At 58.5% G+C, this 16,212-nt stretch overlaps 2 protein-coding genes across 2 annotated transcripts; one reads left to right on the top strand and one right to left on the bottom strand.

Annotated features, from left to right (window-relative positions):
• The first annotated feature begins 354 nt into the window (after nucleotides 1–354).
• Nucleotides 355–13,642, top strand: Baiap3 (BAI1 associated protein 3). Its single transcript, XM_055604580.1, has 34 exons — nucleotides 355–475; nucleotides 4,522–4,661; nucleotides 4,802–4,889; nucleotides 5,104–5,184; nucleotides 5,416–5,523; nucleotides 5,931–5,990; nucleotides 6,116–6,182; nucleotides 6,281–6,476; nucleotides 6,788–6,832; nucleotides 6,986–7,063; nucleotides 7,177–7,279; nucleotides 7,592–7,699; nucleotides 7,787–7,882; nucleotides 7,978–8,081; nucleotides 8,213–8,333; nucleotides 8,762–8,886; nucleotides 8,971–9,061; nucleotides 9,185–9,241; nucleotides 9,329–9,426; nucleotides 9,516–9,567; nucleotides 9,687–9,817; nucleotides 9,924–10,047; nucleotides 10,127–10,270; nucleotides 10,354–10,446; nucleotides 10,560–10,751; nucleotides 10,841–10,909; nucleotides 11,036–11,115; nucleotides 11,187–11,295; nucleotides 11,605–11,676; nucleotides 11,848–11,928; nucleotides 12,011–12,131; nucleotides 12,200–12,323; nucleotides 12,403–12,608; nucleotides 12,690–13,642. Exons 2-34 carry the CDS (start codon nucleotides 4,531–4,533, stop codon nucleotides 12,791–12,793), a joined length of 3,459 nt encoding a protein of 1,152 aa, XP_055460555.1. The 5' UTR covers nucleotides 355–475; nucleotides 4,522–4,530; the 3' UTR covers nucleotides 12,794–13,642.
• Nucleotides 13,643–13,709: 67 nt separating this feature from the next.
• Tsr3 (TSR3 ribosome maturation factor) lies at nucleotides 13,710–16,205 on the bottom strand. Its single transcript, XM_055604587.1, has 6 exons — nucleotides 16,033–16,205; nucleotides 15,734–15,953; nucleotides 15,155–15,348; nucleotides 14,517–14,690; nucleotides 14,323–14,386; nucleotides 13,710–14,068 (listed from the first exon to the last, which is right to left on the bottom strand). The coding sequence occupies exons 1-6, from the start codon at nucleotides 16,142–16,144 to the stop codon at nucleotides 13,861–13,863; spliced, it is 972 nt and encodes a 323-aa protein (XP_055460562.1). The 5' UTR covers nucleotides 16,145–16,205; the 3' UTR covers nucleotides 13,710–13,860.
• Nucleotides 16,206–16,212: the final 7 nt, after the last annotated feature.

The raw sequence follows: 16,212 nt of genomic DNA, 5'->3' as shown, positions 1-16,212 counted from the left end.
AGCACCTCAAGAAACGGAGGCACTTCGTGTTTTCCTTGGGCGACTGTAGCTTCCCTGCAGGCCTGGGAAGGAGACCCCGCGACAGCCTCCTCCCTTGTGGCCGAGGGTGGGGGGAAAGGGGGACATATCCCAGCGAGATCCAACGCAGCTCCGCTGCTGGCGCCCACCTGTGGGTTACTGAGCCCCAAACCCAGAACAGGGTCTCTCTCTGGCCGGCACTGGGCGGGCAAGGACCCCCGCTGCCGACCCCAGAAACGCAGAGTAGGGGCGGGCAGGGCTGGAACCTCTGACCAGCAAACGAGGCCAGGCCCCGCCTCCGCCCGCCCGCGCCCCCCGCCCGCCGCGCCCGCTCTGCAGTGCTCAGTCTCCAGCGCGCGCTGCTGCTAGCGGTCGCGGTGCCTCGGTGTCCCCAGCCAGTGCGACAGCGACGCCAGCAGGGACCCCAGACCCTGTGGTCCCCGAACCCCTGTCCACGGTGAGTGCTGTAACTCCTGCCTGGTGCCGTCAGACTGCCGTCGGGGCTTAACCTGCCTTCCACCCCAGACAGACAGACAGACAGATGAGACCGCCCCCTCGAGCTCAGGTCCCCTAGGCTTCTGCACTCCGCAGAATTGCACAGGAATTGCTGGTGTCAGAGGCAACGGGGAAACTGAGGCCCTGGGGAAACTGAGGCTGCGCGTGATCAGAGGGGCGGGGTCGCACAGCCGGCGTCCTAGGCTCTGAGGCAGAGGGTCCTCACTGCAGAACCCCGGGGAGGATTGAGAGGCGGGACCTCACGACCCAGAGAGTGCGCACCAGCAACTTCCGTTCCCAGGGTCGCCGCTGCGGGGGCCCCTTGACTATAACCCCTCTTCCCAGTGGAGGCCGCTGACCCAAGCGGAACTGGGGACCTCGGAGACACCCCGCTGGGGTTCTCTGAAACCTTCCAAGCAGGCTGAAACCATCAAGCTGGCGGGAGGAAAACGGCCCCCAGCGCCCGTGTCCCTCCCACTTTTCAATGACCCTCGTGAAACCTTTGTCCTCACTAACCTAAAACCCTGCCAGGGTAAGCCTTGTTCCTCCCTGGTTGTCCAAGAATTCAGCACCCACCATTTGGTCTGGGTTCTGACGTTTTGTGTGTGTGTGTGTGTGTGTGTGTGTGTGTGTGTGTGTGTGTGTGTGCTTGAGAGACAGAAAATGACAGAGATACAGATGAGAGAGAGAGAGAGGGAGGAAGAGGGAGAGAGGGAGGGAGAGAGAGGAAGAGAAATATTACGTCAGAGCAACTCCCCCCCCACACCTCCTGCCTTGGGGGGGGGGCTTCAAGATTCAGGGAGGGTAACCACAGCTCCCCCACTGCCCATCACCCAAACCAGCCGATGGTCAAGAGCAAGTCAACAGAGACAAGTAAGTAGCAGGTAAGGGTCCTGGAAGAGTGCACCAGTCCCCGTCTTCGGAGAGCACCCGCCTGCCGCTGGCCTGGACCTGAGACCCCCACCCCCTCTGTGAATCAGAGGGATGAGCGCTCAAGCAGGATGTGTAACAGGTGGACCAGATGTCCCTCCTAAGGAGGGGGAGCTGAATTACTGAGGCTGTGGGGAGATGAGAAGATACGATACGGGAAGACTGGGGGGTGGGGGGAGGCTGGCCAGGAAGAGAGAAAAAAAGGCAAAAGAGACCAAAGAGAAGGCCATGGGAAGCCATCCTACCACATGAATCTATCCCAGTTTCCAGAGGTCCATACGCACTAAGAATTCCCCCACAGCACTCTAGAGTTTGCTGCGGGCTGGGAGCCTGGGAAGACTCCTCCAGGCCTCCCCTAAGCTGCCCTTAAATTCGCCACCTCACAGCCACCACATCTTCAAATGGCTGACTAGTAGGTGAAAGTCCCGGGTTGCCCCTGCACAGCCTGCCCAGTCCCAGCCTGTGAATGAGGCGACCTTAGCTCTGCCTCAGCCCCCCGGTTCATATGTCAAGAGCCTACTGGCTGATCCTTCCTCTGCTTACGGGGCACTTGAGAACTGCGATGTGACGCCGGCCCTACGGACTGGATGTGAGCAGGGCTGTGGGCACACACATCCTGCTGAACTACTATCCAAGCCCAGGAGGGACAATGAAATACAGGACAGTGTCTGAGCGTGGAAAGGAGGCTCTCAGGCTGTCTCTGCACTTGGCTCGCTATATCCGTGGGCAAGTAGTCAAACGCATGCAGGTTTATGGTGGTAGAGGTGAATGTGCCCTGGCTGGGCACAGTCAGAGGCCTCTTTTGACAGGTGTCTCTCAGGGCCTGGGCTGTTGGGTCAGAGAAGTTAACAGCTGCTGAGGCAGTTTGAGGTTGCCAAGGGGACCAGAGCTGTTTCTGGGCACTGGGATGAGCCACTTCTTAGGGAGACTGGCTCTGACACACTGCTGTTGGCCTCATCCTAGCAACAGACTCAGGGCAGAGGGCACAGCTGGACGCAAGCTCAGGACACCCCAAGAAAATATAGTGTTTGCACAGCAGAGCCTTAAATCCCGGGACACCACCTGCTGGTGGTGACCCTGGGCAGGTTCCCAAGCCCACACCTGTTTCCTTGTTTGGGGCAGGGCAGGGGCGTCCCCCTTAGCTCCTGTATCGCCAGGTTACTTTTGCTTCTGCGTCACATTTTTCTCTGGGACTGCAAGCCCCCGTGGCCCTGTCAAATAGATGCAGCTGGTGGTTGCCTTGGCAACAGCTCAAGAAGTGGCTGCTTTCCTGGCTGGGGTGTAGGGGGAGCAGCTCTCCTTTTAGTGAGAGAGATGCCTGTGACACTTGGCCACCTGGGACCTCAGGACTGGCTATGTGTGGCGAAAGCTTACCAGGCCCCCACATTTGGGAGGAGGTTTGTGGGGCTTCCCCTCAGGATGCAGAGCCACATGGCCTCCTGCCCCTCTGCAGCTCTGGGGTCTGGTTCGAGCAGAGGACTCAGATTGCAGCACACCCAAAGAGCGCTAGCCTGGGCTGGTGGGAAAAGCGAAAATAGCGATAAGATGGGGAGCTTCCCTCCACAGACAGGCTCCCTGGAAGAAAGAAGCTCTGTATCCCCTGACTGCCCTTGAGACCCTGGGCCAGAAGCAGGACCCTGTTTCGGAGTCCATTTCCTGTCTTACGAAATGGAAGTGACAGTCTCCCCTTGCTAGGGCTAATGAAACTTGGCTATATGGGTGCCAGTGTCTGGTGGACGGCAGGCACAGACTATATGCATCTTGTCAGTACAGCCAGCAAGAGAGGGGCTCCAAGGGGTGGGTGCTATGTGTCAGAGGTGAGCCGTGCGTGGGCTTGTTTTTCTCAGGAAAGAAAAGGGATCCCCTTGGGGTAGTGTGGGGAAGGCCAGGCCCAGAAGAGGTTGCGTGATCCAGGCGGGGGGTATGGCAGAGTGGTGGAAACAGGGAACTCAGAAGGCGGTGGTGTCCTACCTGACACTCTGCCCTTCACCTTGGGGCCTCCAGGGTTAACTAAGTGGAAGGCTATGCCGATGTGGACACTGCTGTGGGTGGGTGGGGCAGGGAACTCGTCAAGCGTGAAAGAAGCAGGAATTCTGAGATGGACTGCCTAGGACTGCCGCTCCAAGTGGAAGGGTATTCTGGTATCCAGTCCAGAACTGCCCCTGGACTCTCTTGGGGTTCCAGCCACCTACCAGGGCTATCGATGTGTCAGTCCATATACCCTTCCACCCCAAACCTCAAGTTCAGAGTAATGGCTGAAGGGAGGCCATAGAGTCAGGGTTAGCCTGGGCCTAGACTCCATTTGCATTTGGAAGACCATTCTCCTCGAGATGACAACCAGGATGCCCTGGCAGGATGCAGCAGGATGGCTTGGTTGCCACAGCAACAATGGGGAACTGATTCGATGGGCTGGTTGACAGGGAGCTTGGAATGCAGCTGAACACTTCCAGTCTTCCCGAAATGAGACACATGGGCTTCGTGTTTTCTTTTTTTTTTCACTGATTGTGGGGTGCAAACTCTTCTTTGGGGGTACTGGACTCTTATGTTAGATTGGATTGTGTAAGGACCGAAAGCAGCTTCCTCATGAGCATCTTGGCCTCAGAGACAGCTGCCAACCCTACCCTGGTGTAGGTGTAAGAGACAAACCTCAGACTAGTGCCGTGCCTTGATGGTTTGGCCTCCTGTGGAGAAGGCCTGGGTAGTACCTATCCTGGCTCCAACTGGGCCAGGGTACTGGTGAGAAGACAGAAAACAGACACATTCTGTCCTACTGTCCCAGGTGATCAGGGCTTAGTTCGGGGACCAGCCTCGGATTCGGAAGCAGAACACACCTGTCCCCACTGAGATCCACACAGAGCACCAACTCTGTGCCTGGCACTCCCACCAGCCCTGACAGTATCTGCCACCACATCCCAGAGCCACTGCACAAGGGACACACAGGCTATTAGGTCATGTGTCCAGTGGGGCAGTCCATAAAGCCTCTCCAGGGGCCCAGCACAATGCAGGGTGGCGGCGGGCCTCTGGGCCTGTAGCTACCCTCTGTTAGCCGGCAGTGGACAAACTGAGGGCTCTCCCCAGGTGGCTGCCATGTCAACCTTGCTGGACATCAAGAGCAGCGTGCTCAGGCAGGTGCAGGTGTGTCCAACCTTCCGACGCAAGACAGAGCAGGAAGCTGAGCGCACAAGCACAGACTCACAGGAGCCCCCCACGGGGGCCTGGTGGGTACCCCTCCATCAGCTGGCCAGTCCCCTTGGGTGGGACAGGGAACCAGAAGGGTCTGATCTCAAGGCCGAGATCACTATGCCTGTCCGCTTGAACCGCTCCATGGAATCAGGTTCTGACCCAGACGTTCTTCCAGGAAACCTGGGGATGGTGTGGAGTTCTTCGCCCACATGCGCCTCATCCTGAAAAAGGGGGATGGCAGACAGGGTCTGCCGTGCCCTGAGGTAAGGACTCCATTTCCGAAGGACCTAGGGACTGCCACTCAGCACAGGCTACAGTCCTAGGTCCTAGCTGACCCCACCATCCTCAAACCTCTAGCCTCTCATCTCCTTGGGGCACCTCCAGCCAGCTAGGTAGAGGTCCTGGGGGTGGCTGCAAACTAAGGGGCCCACACCTTCACAGGTGTGGCCCCTTCACCTGGCGCTCTAACCCTGGCAGGTTCTTTTACGCAGTGGCTCCCCAGCCCCGGCTGAGCCTGTGGACCCCAACCGTGGCCTGAGAACCCTAACCCAGGAGGAGGTAATTGGAGGGGTATCTAAGCCCAGGGGGTGAGCGTCACTCCTTTCTCCAGGACCGTAGGGCCTATGGTCTGGTGACAGGTGGCTAGTGACACTGGGTGAGGAAGAACAGAGACTCGAAGGCTGAGTGAGCGCTCCGTGGGGGGAGGAGCTGCCTTCGGTTGAGGGCTGGAGACACACAGGGGCTGGGATGCTCTTCCGTGGCTGGGAACTCAGGGCCTGTTTCCTGAAGGTGGAGATGCTCTATGAGGAGGCCTTATACACAGTCCTCCACCGGGCAGGCACCATGGGCCCCGACCAGGTCGATGACGAGGAGGTCCTGCTAGGCTACCTCCAGCAGGTGAGCAGGGCCCCACCCGGCCGAGCCCCACCCACCCTGCCTCACTCTGTACATTGCTGAATGGGCACAGTGGATGGAGGCCTGGTTAGACGTGCCGAGGGTGCAAGAGCGATAACACAGAAATGATTAGAAAGGACAGGCCGGTGCTCAGAGAAGCAGGGAGTGGACAGAGGGCGTTTCCTCTCTTCTGGTTTGTTCTCTGCGTTACCCTGTCCCTGCCCTGCCCATTTGTGCCATGCCCTCACCCGCTCACTCCTCTGGGTGCTCGGAACCATAGCACCAGCTGCACAGTGGCCTTCCCGGGGCTGGAGCAGAGGGCTCGTTCACTCCTGTGTGCGTTCCTCGGGACTTCCAGGACAGCACCAGCCTCTCCCCAGGCCACCTGCTTACCTACCTACCGCCCATAGGTGTTCGCCACCAGTTCTGAGGAACACACAGAGGCCATCGTGCGTGTGAAGAAGGCCAAGGTGAGGTCATACCCACCCAGGCAGGTGCTGGCTGACCAGCAGCAGTACCTGTGAGGCAGGGAGGGATGCTGGGGTGGCAGGGAAAGTGGGGGACTGTGAAATCTCTGGTACCCTTCTATCTGCAGCCCCCAACATATGCTCTGAAAGTCTCTGTCATGCGTGCTAAGAACCTTCTGGCTAAAGACCCCAATGGTGAGTGGGTATCTGGCGGACCCTTGGAGTGCCTGGCCACTGTTCCCGGAGAGAGCAGAATGTAAGGGCCAAGGGCTGAGGCACCTGCTCCATTTCAGGCTTCAGTGACCCATACTGCATGCTGGGTATCCTGCCAGCCTCAAGTGCCCCACAGGAGTCCTGTGGGCAGAAGGAGCAGCGCTTTGGCTTCCGCAAGGGCAGCAAGCGTAGCAGCCCACTGCCTGCCAAGTGTATTCAGGTCACCGAGGTCAAGAACAGCACCCTGAATCCTGTCTGGAAGGAGCACTTCCTGTTGTAAGGCTCCTTTCTACCCTGCTGATAGCCACATACCCCAAATGACGGACACTCATTGCTGCCCCAGGCAACTCTTAAGAGGGACTGGTCACACACCCACTTTCCAAGGGAGTAAACTGAGGCCCAAAGACAGACCTGTCTGTATGACCCGAGTCTGTATGAGCACATAGCTGGTAGCAAGTGAGCCCGGCAGTCTGTGTGGAGAACCTGAACTCAGGGCTACTGCCTGTTGCTCCTGGACATCAGCCTACCTCAACACTGGGCAGATAAAGCCTGGGGGTTTCATAGTCCTTTCTCTTTCTTTTCCGCAGTGAAACCGAGGATGTCAACACAGACCAGCTGCACCTGGACATCTGGTACAGGACCCCAAGTTTTGCAGGGCATGGAGGATGACACCTCTAGCTCAGAAAGGAATCGGCAGCAGCGTGGGCTGCTGGGGGGCAGAGACAAAGACAGTGGGGACTCAGAGCTGGGCTGGGAACTCCATTCAAGACATCCTCCCCCTTCAGGGACCACGATGATGACGTATCCCTGGCAGAAGCATGCAGGAAGCTGAATGAAGTTATTGGCCTGAAGGGCATGAGCAGGTATGGGGCCGGGGAGGTGGGGAGACCTGTGCATACAGCTTAGCCAGAGGGGTCAGCAGCCCTCCAGGACCTCCAGAGCGGCACCGCCCTGCTGTCTACCCTTTTGTGCCCAGATACTTCAAACAGATTGTCAAGTCGGCCCGTGCAAATGGGACAGCAGGACCCACCGAGGACCACACAGATGACTTCCTGGGTTGCCTCAACATCCCTCTCCGGGTGTGTAGGGAGGGATGGGACAGTACCACCGGGTGTGTGTGGGTGCCCCAGGGCTCTTGAGCGTCTCCAGTGGCAGCATCCTGATTCCTGTAGAGAATCCACTCTCTTGGGACTGGAGGAGGAGGCCACACTGGGCACCCACTCAGCATTCCCTTCCCAGGACCCCGGAGCTTAGTTTGTTTAGTTTTGTCTTTGCTGGGGTTTGAAAGCACTCCACCGCTGAGCTATGTACCCCAGCCCCCTGTGGCTGTGTGGGAGGGAGAAGGAGCGGGGTCTCCAGGTTTTATACCTTCCCACCCTTGTTCCTCTCAGGAGGTGCCTGTGGCAGGGGCTGACCGCTGGTTCAAGCTGGAACCACGCTCCAGTGCCTCCCGTGTGCAGGGAGATTGCCACCTGGTCCTCAAGCTGATCACCACACAGGTGGGAAGCTACCGGGGGGCCACAGCTGTACCCCTGGCTGCAGGGCTCAGGCAGAGCTGATGACAGACCTCAGGTTCTGCCTTCCAGAGGGACACGACTATGAGTCAGCGTGGACGCTCGGGCTTCCTGTCCTACCTGCTGCTCCTCAGCCGTGTGCTGCGGTTTGAGCATCGAGTGGAGGAGGTAGTGGGCACCCTTGGGCTTCTCTGAAGTAAGGAGCCCAGAGCAGGGATGGAGGGTCTCTCTGGCCTCTGCCCACCCTTGGCTTCTCTCTCCAGCCCAATTCCAGCAGTTGGCGTGGTGAGATTAGTGGGCCTGGGACCACAGTCCTTTGTCTGCATGGAGCCCAGAGCAATCTGTCGCCCTTGCAGCTGGCGGTGCTGTGAGTAGGAGGGGTGGCTCCTTTCGCGTAGAGCCTCCTGAGAGGGCTTCAGTGGGTGCAACATGGGAAACGGTGGTGCTGTGGGGTGAGCCTGCTAGTGGAGAGCAGACTACAAGCTTAGGCTCCCACAGGCACTGGCAAGTCAGCAGCCGGCACCATCAGAGCCGCACCCTGGACTATGGCTACCTCCTGGGGCTGCTGGAAGATGTGCAGGCACACTGGGAGGAGGCGGCCTCACTGCCCCAGGAGCAGGTGGGCGTGGACATGGCTACAGGTCTGTGTGCTACTGGTAAAGGGCTCTCCCAGGAGCCAAGGGACGGAGACGTGCCCTCACAGGGTTTGGAAACACGTGATGAGGGAGGGAGGTGATGGTGGCAATGGAGCAACCTTGGAATGATGCCACAAAGGTCAGACTGGGCTGGGTGCGAAGCCTCTGAGGTGGCAAGTGTCTGGGCAGCAGGGCCCAGTGGGCACTGGCAGTGCGGAGCAGAGGGGACAGGAGAGGTGAAGGCGCTGGGGCCCATAGGTGCAGTGAGGTGGCAGTTGTGGGAGCTGAGAGTGGAAAGGACAGTAGAGAAGGGACTGGGGTAGTGACATGAAGCAGTGGCTTCATGTATCTGTGAGCAAAGCTGCCTTGGAGCTTGCTCCTGTCTTGGCTCTGAAGAACTTACTCCCTGCAGGAGGAGAGCCTGGCTGACAGCTTTTCCGCCTTCTCTGAGTTCGGGCTGAAGCTGCTGCGCCAGCTGCGAGATTACTTCCCAGCCACCAACAGCACGGCTGTGTATCGCCTGGAGCTGCTGCTCAAGTGGGTGTAGCACAGCAGGGCCAGGGGCCTGGAGGGCAGGGCGGGGCCTGGGGCAGGCCTCCTCAGTCAGGCTCTCCTCACCAGGTGCCTGGAGAAGCTACAGCTCTTCCAGCCAGCCTTTGAGATCTGCCCCTTTGAGACAGAGCTCAGCATGGACATTGCTGCCGCCCTGAAGGTGTGTCTGGATCCATCTTGGCCCTCCTTCCCTCGGCCCCTGCCAGGCCTTGCTGTCCAGAGCCCCTTAACCTGACTCTTCCCTTCAATCCACTTTGTTGCCTTTTACTGGCTGCTGCTATAGCGGGGCAACCGTGAGTGGTACGACCAGCTCCTGAACACCAAGTGTCCTCGAGAGCAGGTGTGGATCTGGGTGGCATGCACCCAAGGCACAGGGCGTTTGGGTGGGTGGGGTTCACAGGTCATCCCAATCCTGGCTTTCTTGCAGCCAGGGCCACAGCGCCTAACGGGGCTTGTTGAGCTTGCAGACATCATCTATGAGGACTTGCAGTCCTGCTACGGGGTCTACGCCAGCCTCTTCCATGGGTAGGTTCTGCAAATAGGCTAGAATGAGCTGGGTTGGGATGGCAGGGCTGGCTGGTGAGGAACAGGTGGCTGAGGCACGTCTTTTGCAGTATCCTTAAGGTGGACTTCTTCACCCTTACCTTCCGGCAGCTGGAACGTCTGGTGAGGGGGGAGTCCTTTACCCTGGGTGCCCGTGGGTGCTGGAAACTGGGGAGAAGTTCCCGGTAAAGGGGGTACCTAGACTTACGTTGGCAGCGGTCTAATCCCATCATCTGAGGCAGGTGGCTGAGGAGGCCTGGGTACTGACAGAAGAGCTAAGCCCCAAGATGAACCTGGAGGTGGCCTCGGGCCTCTTTGAGCTCTACCTGACCCTGGCAGACACCCAGCGCTTCTGGAGCAGCATCCCTGGACGGTGGGTCACCCTGACCTGGGACCACTCTCCCCTTAGCTCTGAACCCGGAGACCTCTGGGTGAAGGGATGAGAGTCCTGATGGGCTCTGAGCAAGTGTTCACCGCAGGGAAAGCCGCTCCCTAGCCCTGGCCGGCATCCACACCCCTTTCCTGCCAGCTGTGAAGCTCTGGCTGCAGGTGCTGCGGGACCAGGCCAAGTGGCGCCTTCAGGGAGCTGTGGAGGTAGACACGGTGAGTGTGTGCTCAGTCTCATGGTGCTGACTCATCCCGTACCCCTGCAACATCGGCCCCCCTCCTCTGCCTTTGTCAGTTGGAGCCCGTGGATGCGGCTTCCAAGCACAGCAGTTCTGCGGCCACCGCCAGCCTCTGCCTTAGTCACATCCAGGAGCTCTGGGTCCGCCTGGCTTGGCCTGACCCTGCCCAGGCCCAGGGGCTAGGCACTCAGCTCAGCCAGGTACTTGCGCTGGGGCTAGGTGGGGGAATAGACCATGAGATGGGCAGGGAGGGTCCCAGGCTCTAGCTCATCTCCTGCCCCAGGATATGTGTGAGGCGTCCCTCTTCTATACGGAGCTGCTGAGGAAGAGGGTGGACACCCAGCCTGGGGCTGCTGGCGAGGCGGTGAGTGAACAGGTGAGCGGTTGGCCCTCAGGCGAGGCCTGCAGATGGCTGGGTGCCCTGCCTCCCCCCACCCTACCCCCAGTCCCACGATAGCTGCTCAGCTGCCCCTGGTCACACCTTCCCAGCTCTGCGTGGTGCTGAACAATGTGGAGTTGGTAAGAAGAGCTTCGGGGCAGGCGCTGAGAGGACTGGCATGGTCGGAAGGGGCCACTGGGCTGGAGGGAGTGCTGCCCCGCCCTCTGCTGAGCTGCATACAGGCCCTGGATGAAGACCTTCAACGGGAAGCCCACACTGTGACAGCGCACCTGACTTCCAAGGTGGGCAGAGGGGTGGGGCCCGGGACTATACACATGTGGAGACTATTCGTGAGTCTCTACCCTTGTTCTGAGCACCACCCCTCTCTCAGATGGTGGCCGACATCAGGAAGTATGTGCAGCACATCAGTCTGTCTCCTGACTCTATTCAGAATGATGAGGTAAGTGGGGCGAGTTAGCAGGGAGTCCTGTGCTGGGGGAGGGGAGGAGGTGAGATGTGGGGAGGCAGGAGAGGGCGTCCCAGGCTGAAGTCTGGCTTGGACAGCCCTGAGGACTCCTGCCTGCAGGCTGTAGCCCCACTCCTGAAATACCTGGACGAGAAGCTGGCCTTGCTGAATGACTCGCTGGTGAAGGAGAACCTGAGCAGGTACCAGCGAGGCAGTGGGGTAGGTGGGGTGGCGCCGGCCTGGGGGACTCACCCGGGCAGTATTCCTCCAGGGTGCTGGAAGCCGTCTGGGAGCTGCTTCTCCAGGCCATTCTGCAGGCGCTGAGCGCAAACAGAGACGTCTCCGCTGATTTCTACGGGCGTTTCCACTTCACGCTGGAGGTAGGGTCACTCGGGGCTCCCGGGTCTGTCTCCCCAAAGCCCTCCCCCTGCTGCCCCTGCAGGACACTAACCCTCGGCCCAGGCATTCCACAGCTCTACTGGCAGCTCTTCGCTACAGCCCAAATATCTGTTCCCACAGCTGTCTGGCCTCAGATGCTGGCATTTCCCAGTCCTCCTGGGGATGTGTGAGGCACCTCAAATCTGAGAAGTGGGATTTGTCTTGGCTCCTAAGAACCAGTGCTTCCTGAACCCACCGGTCTTCAGCACAGGCTAGCCCTCTGACACCCCTGTCTTCTTTCCCTGTTGTAGGCTCTGGTCAGTTTCTTCCATGCGGAGGGCCAAGGGCTGCCCCTGGAGAACCTGAGGGATGGAAGCTACAAGGTGAGCTTTTGGGTGAGCCGAGCCTTCTGCCAGAGCAAGCTCACCTTGCTGCCCTACACTAGGCACCCCTGTTGGTGAAACCAGACACCACGAGGCAGCTCAGAGAACTCTCTGAAGACACCTGGCTGCCCTGCCAGCGACCAGGGTCACTAGTGCCAGCTTCCCTTGCAGAGGCTGGAGGAGGAGCTGCGGCTCCACAAATGCTCCACCCGAGAGTGCATTGAGCAGTTTTACCTGGACAAGCTCAAGCAGGTGAGACCGTCATTGTCTAGCCACAGGCCTGCTCTGAGACCCAGCTTCACTCACTGGCTTGTTCCACTGGCCTTTTCCACAGAGGTCTCTGGAGCAGAACCGGTTTGGGCGTCTAACTGTCCGATGCCATTACGAAGCAGCTGAGCAGCGGCTAGCTGTGGAGGTGCTGCACGGCGCAGACTTACTGCCCCTGGATGCCAATGGTGAGGCACCACAGAGCAGCAGGGGGGAGGGAGGCAGGGAGACGTTAGGCTCACCCTGTATTTTGCAGGCCTGAGTGACCCCTTCGTGATCGTGGAGCTTGGGCCGCCACACCTCTTCCCACTGGTCCGTAGCCAGAGGACCCAAGTGAAAGCCCGGACACTGCACCCTGTGTATGATGAGCTCTTCCACTTGTGAGTGCCCGCCTGGCCTGCTGTGCCCCCTGCCTGCGCCATATGGGCTGCAGCAGGCTCCTGACTGCCCTGTCCACAGCTCTGTGCCTGCAGAGGCATGCCGCCGCCGTGGGGCCTGTGTGCTGTTCACGGTGATGGACCACGACTGGCTGTCCACCAATGACTTTGCTGGGGAAGCAGCCCTTGGCCTGGGTGGTGTCAGCGGCATCGCAAGGACACATGTGGGAGGAGGCTTGAGACCCGGGCAGCCCATCACTCTCCACCTGCGGAGGCCCAGAGCTCAGGGTGAGTGACAGGCTGGGGGTTGAGGGTGGAGGGCCGGGCACAGACTGGCTTCCTTATGCCCACCTGTATGCCCGCCCACAGTGAGGTCTGTGCTGCGCATGCTAGAAGGCCGCACCAACAAAGAGGCACAGGAGTTTGTCAAGAAACTCAAGGAGTTGGAGAAGTGCATGGAGGCTGACCTCTGAGCACTGACCGTCACAGCCCGGCCCTCCCCACTTCCCAGTGGGGCCCACTTTGTGCAGCCGAGGGTTCTGGGGGACCCTCCCTCGCCATGTGACCTGTCTGCTCTGGTTGGACCCTGTGGCTTCTGTCTGTCCTGGCTGTGTCTTTTGGTGTATGCTGTGAACCCTCTGTGCCCCAGCATGCCCCATCTTGAATATGGGCAGCCAACTCAGTGGGACTGGCCAGTATCTGCCCTGGACCCAGAGCAGGATATATGTGACCTGACTGTTGTGGCTCACCATCCTGAGGCAGTGGTCAAATGCTCTCAGTGGCCTCTGTCCCCTACAGGCCATTAGGTAGTATCTGGAGACATTTGTGGTCACAACTAGGGAGGGGAAGGTACTGGTGGCAAGGGGTGGAGGCCAGCATTGCTGTTCACACCCTTGTAACCATCATTTGGCTTGATGAGAAATGATTTGGGGCCCCTGACAGTAGTGTCATTGGGGAAGCCTCTCCTAGGAAAGGCTCTGCCCTGCTCCCTGAGAAAAAGGCCTCCATAGGCAGAGGCAAGAAGGTCAGGGGACAAGTTGGGAAGTTAGCAGCTCAGGGCCCCAGGCAGAGGGCGACGGTTTCTACTGCCCACAGCTTCTCTCTCCTGGATCCAGATGCACCCACAGCAGGCGAGCAAGAAGCCAGCTGAGGACTACTTGTGTTCTGGTCCCCACCTGGCTCCTAGACCCAGGAGATTTTTCTCCCATAGTCACCATTAGGAAAAGGACATTGCCCACAGGTGGAGATCAGGGTCGAGGGCTCTATGGTTAACTGGTCGGATAACCTTTTACACATCTGTATGTGACCATACCAGATTTACCCCACAGCCCTGATCCACCCAGGTAGACTTCCCCAACCCTTAGCCACGTACAGAACAACAGACTCATGGGAGTTCCTTCTTGGTTTTATTGAGAACTCTAAGACAGGACTGTCACAAGGCTGTCATAGAACTGTCCCAACAGGCATGTCCATCCCCAGGTCCTACTGCCACCTCTGGACTAATGCACACCAGCTTCAATAATGTATGTGTTTGCAACCTTCAGTCTCTCTGCCGTTTCTTGACTCCTTTCCAAATTTCGATGGAGTCTCTGGCCTGAGCCTCTTGTTCTGGAATCTCTACCTCTTGAGAATGGCTGCTGTCTCCTCCATTAGCACCAGGTTCTTGTTCCTCACATTTATCACTGTCCTCCCCAGAATCTTCTCCGTGGTCCTCTGACTCATCAGTGTCATCCGTGTCCACAGGCAGCCTGGAAAAGGGATGGCCCACGGCATAGACAGGCGCCAGTTCAAGGTTACCTTCCCTATTATGCTCAGTAGATGCCCTCAGGCAGAGGACACTCTGCGCCCAGCCCCCTCTGGCAGTTAGGTGCTCCACATTCTGTAATCACCAACAGGCCTTGCTCCAAAAGCCATACCCACACGGCAGGAGGAGCTGGGTCACGGCTCCAGAAGCACATCTGGCTTGAGCCGTCACTTAAGTGTGTGGACTCACTCGACTTACCAGGTTCTGGCCACAGGCCTGTTGAGGTTTGCAAACTCTCGCCCCGAGTCCACATCAAAGGGATCTGAACAGAGAGAGAGAGGGAGGTGGCCTCTAAGTGATTTCAGGGCAGACCCAAACCGGTGGCTCTAGGCTCCAAAAGACCTGGAGGGGCTAACTGCCTCCCTGGGGCTCCCAACCGTGGCAGGCCTCACCGATCTCCTCCTCAGGGGTGTCCTTGGTGCTGGCCAAGTATTCCTGTTCGGCCTGCAGCACCTCCTCCGGACCACGGCAGGCTGCGTACTTATCTAGGAGCTGCTGGTTCAGGTCCAGGAAGCCCTTGCCCCACTTAAACTTCCGAAGCAAAATGACAGCAAGATCTGAAAAGCCTAGTGGAAAAAAAGCCAAAATATGCCTGGGACCTGCTTCGAGAGCACAACTATCACCCTGCCCACTAAACGCACCTGTTATCCCAGGAAGCTGTCACCTTCTCTAAGGTTCCCAAAGCTCCTCTCATTTGGTGAGGAACGTCCCTGTGTCTTATGGGCTCTCCCTGAATCCTACATTTCCTTCAGACCCCAAGAACAAAGACTTCCGGGGCAGGGCTGCCATGACAGTGAGGACCCACACACCCACCAGGGAAGGCAGCTGTCAATTTTGTCTCTACCTATGCTTCATAAGGGGTCAAGGCTGTGTGTAGGCACTGAGCCTGAAACCAAAGGCTGTTCTGATGGCTTCCCAATAAATTCTCCTCATATCCCCCTGCTTGAATCTTCCAGAAGAAACCACATACTTAGGGGCCCAGTCAGATCCCAGACTGCTGGGCCAGGCTTCTGTCAGACCTGAAACTCACCTACAATGCAGAAAGCAGCAGCAAAAGCTTCCACGCAGGAAAGTCTGCAGGGCCGGCCATAGTTTACAGGGTTGGCAGCCACGAGGTAGGGCAGGAGCCGCAAGTGGCTCCCTCGCATCTTCCCAAAGGGTGTCTCATCCAGTTTGGCCCAGGAACAATCTATGACAGCCACCCCTGACTGTGCCACCAGCTGTCTGCCAGAAAGTGTAGGGTAGGTTCTGGGCCCCCAAATAAGACCTCGGAGACCGGCTTGACTACAGATGAGATATCATTCCAGTATTTCCAAACTATGTCCAAACTATTGCAGTGATACAAAGAGTCCTTACTAGCAAGCTTAGGGCAGCAGTTGGGGATAGCTTTATTTAACAAATACTTCTCCTAGACTCCTCTACATTATAGCCTTGCTCTATGAAAAGGGTCAAGTTAAATACAACCTTGCCCACGTGAAAGGCGTGGACATCCAAGACCAAAAAGCAAGGCTTGAAGAAAATGATACCCCCACAGGGGCGGTTTAACAAATTCAACATGATAGGGAGGGGACTCCGACCCCTCCTCGACCCCAAAGCCTCCGGTGCCTACCTGTCTGCGGGAGACACGTACTGAGTGCCTACCGGGCTGAGCACCAGACCGCTGAATCTTTGGCTCAGGCGCAGGCAACGCACCAGACCCAGGCGGGCCAGTTTGCGGCCCGTGCAGCGCCGTGGGTCGCAGTGGCCAAGCTCCCACATAGCCAGGGCACAAGGCAGAGGCGCAGGGCTCGGGTCACCCTGGCCCTCGGCCTCCTCAGACTGCACGGATGCTGCAAGGAGAGAGAGAAGGTCGGGTCCTCAGCGCTCGCTCCCAAGCCCAACCCGCCGCTCCCATTGCTCCAAACTCACCACGCAGCGCAGCGCCCATCTCCTCCTCGAAAGCATCCAGAGAGCGGCCTGGCGGACGCCGAACACGACCGCTCTCCGTCCTGCACCCGCGACCAACCTTCTTGCGGCCCATGGTTTTAGTTGAAAACCTCGAGAGCGAGCTGCGCGTGCGCGCTCGCACAGCTTCCGGCTTTCAAGTGA

This window comes from Psammomys obesus, unplaced genomic scaffold (genome assembly GCF_907164565.1).
Source record: "Psammomys obesus unplaced genomic scaffold, mPsaObe1.curated_primary_1811, whole genome shotgun sequence".
Lineage (NCBI taxonomy): Eukaryota > Metazoa > Chordata > Mammalia > Rodentia > Muridae > Psammomys > Psammomys obesus.
This window is presented reverse-complemented; position numbering and strand designations above follow the sequence as displayed.

Coding starts and splice junctions, on each gene's coding strand:
- Tsr3 (XM_055604587.1), bottom strand. CDS start 16,144: ATGGGCCGCAAGAAGGTTGGTCGCGGGTGCAGGACGGAGAGCGGTCGT. Junction 14,691..15,154: donor TGCTGCTTTCTGCATTGTAG/GTGAGTTTCAGG, acceptor TTTTTCCACTAG/GCTTTTCAGATCTTGCTGTC. Junction 14,069..14,322: donor AGGCCTGTGGCCAGAACCTG/GTAAGTCGAGTG, acceptor TCCCTTTTCCAG/GCTGCCTGTGGACACGGATG.
- Baiap3 (XM_055604580.1), top strand. CDS start 4,531: ATGTCAACCTTGCTGGACATCAAGAGCAGCGTGCTCAGGCAGGTGCAG. Junction 5,185..5,415: donor GAACCCTAACCCAGGAGGAG/GTAATTGGAGGG, acceptor TGTTTCCTGAAG/GTGGAGATGCTCTATGAGGA. Junction 5,991..6,115: donor TGCGTGTGAAGAAGGCCAAG/GTGAGGTCATAC, acceptor TTCTATCTGCAG/CCCCCAACATATGCTCTGAA.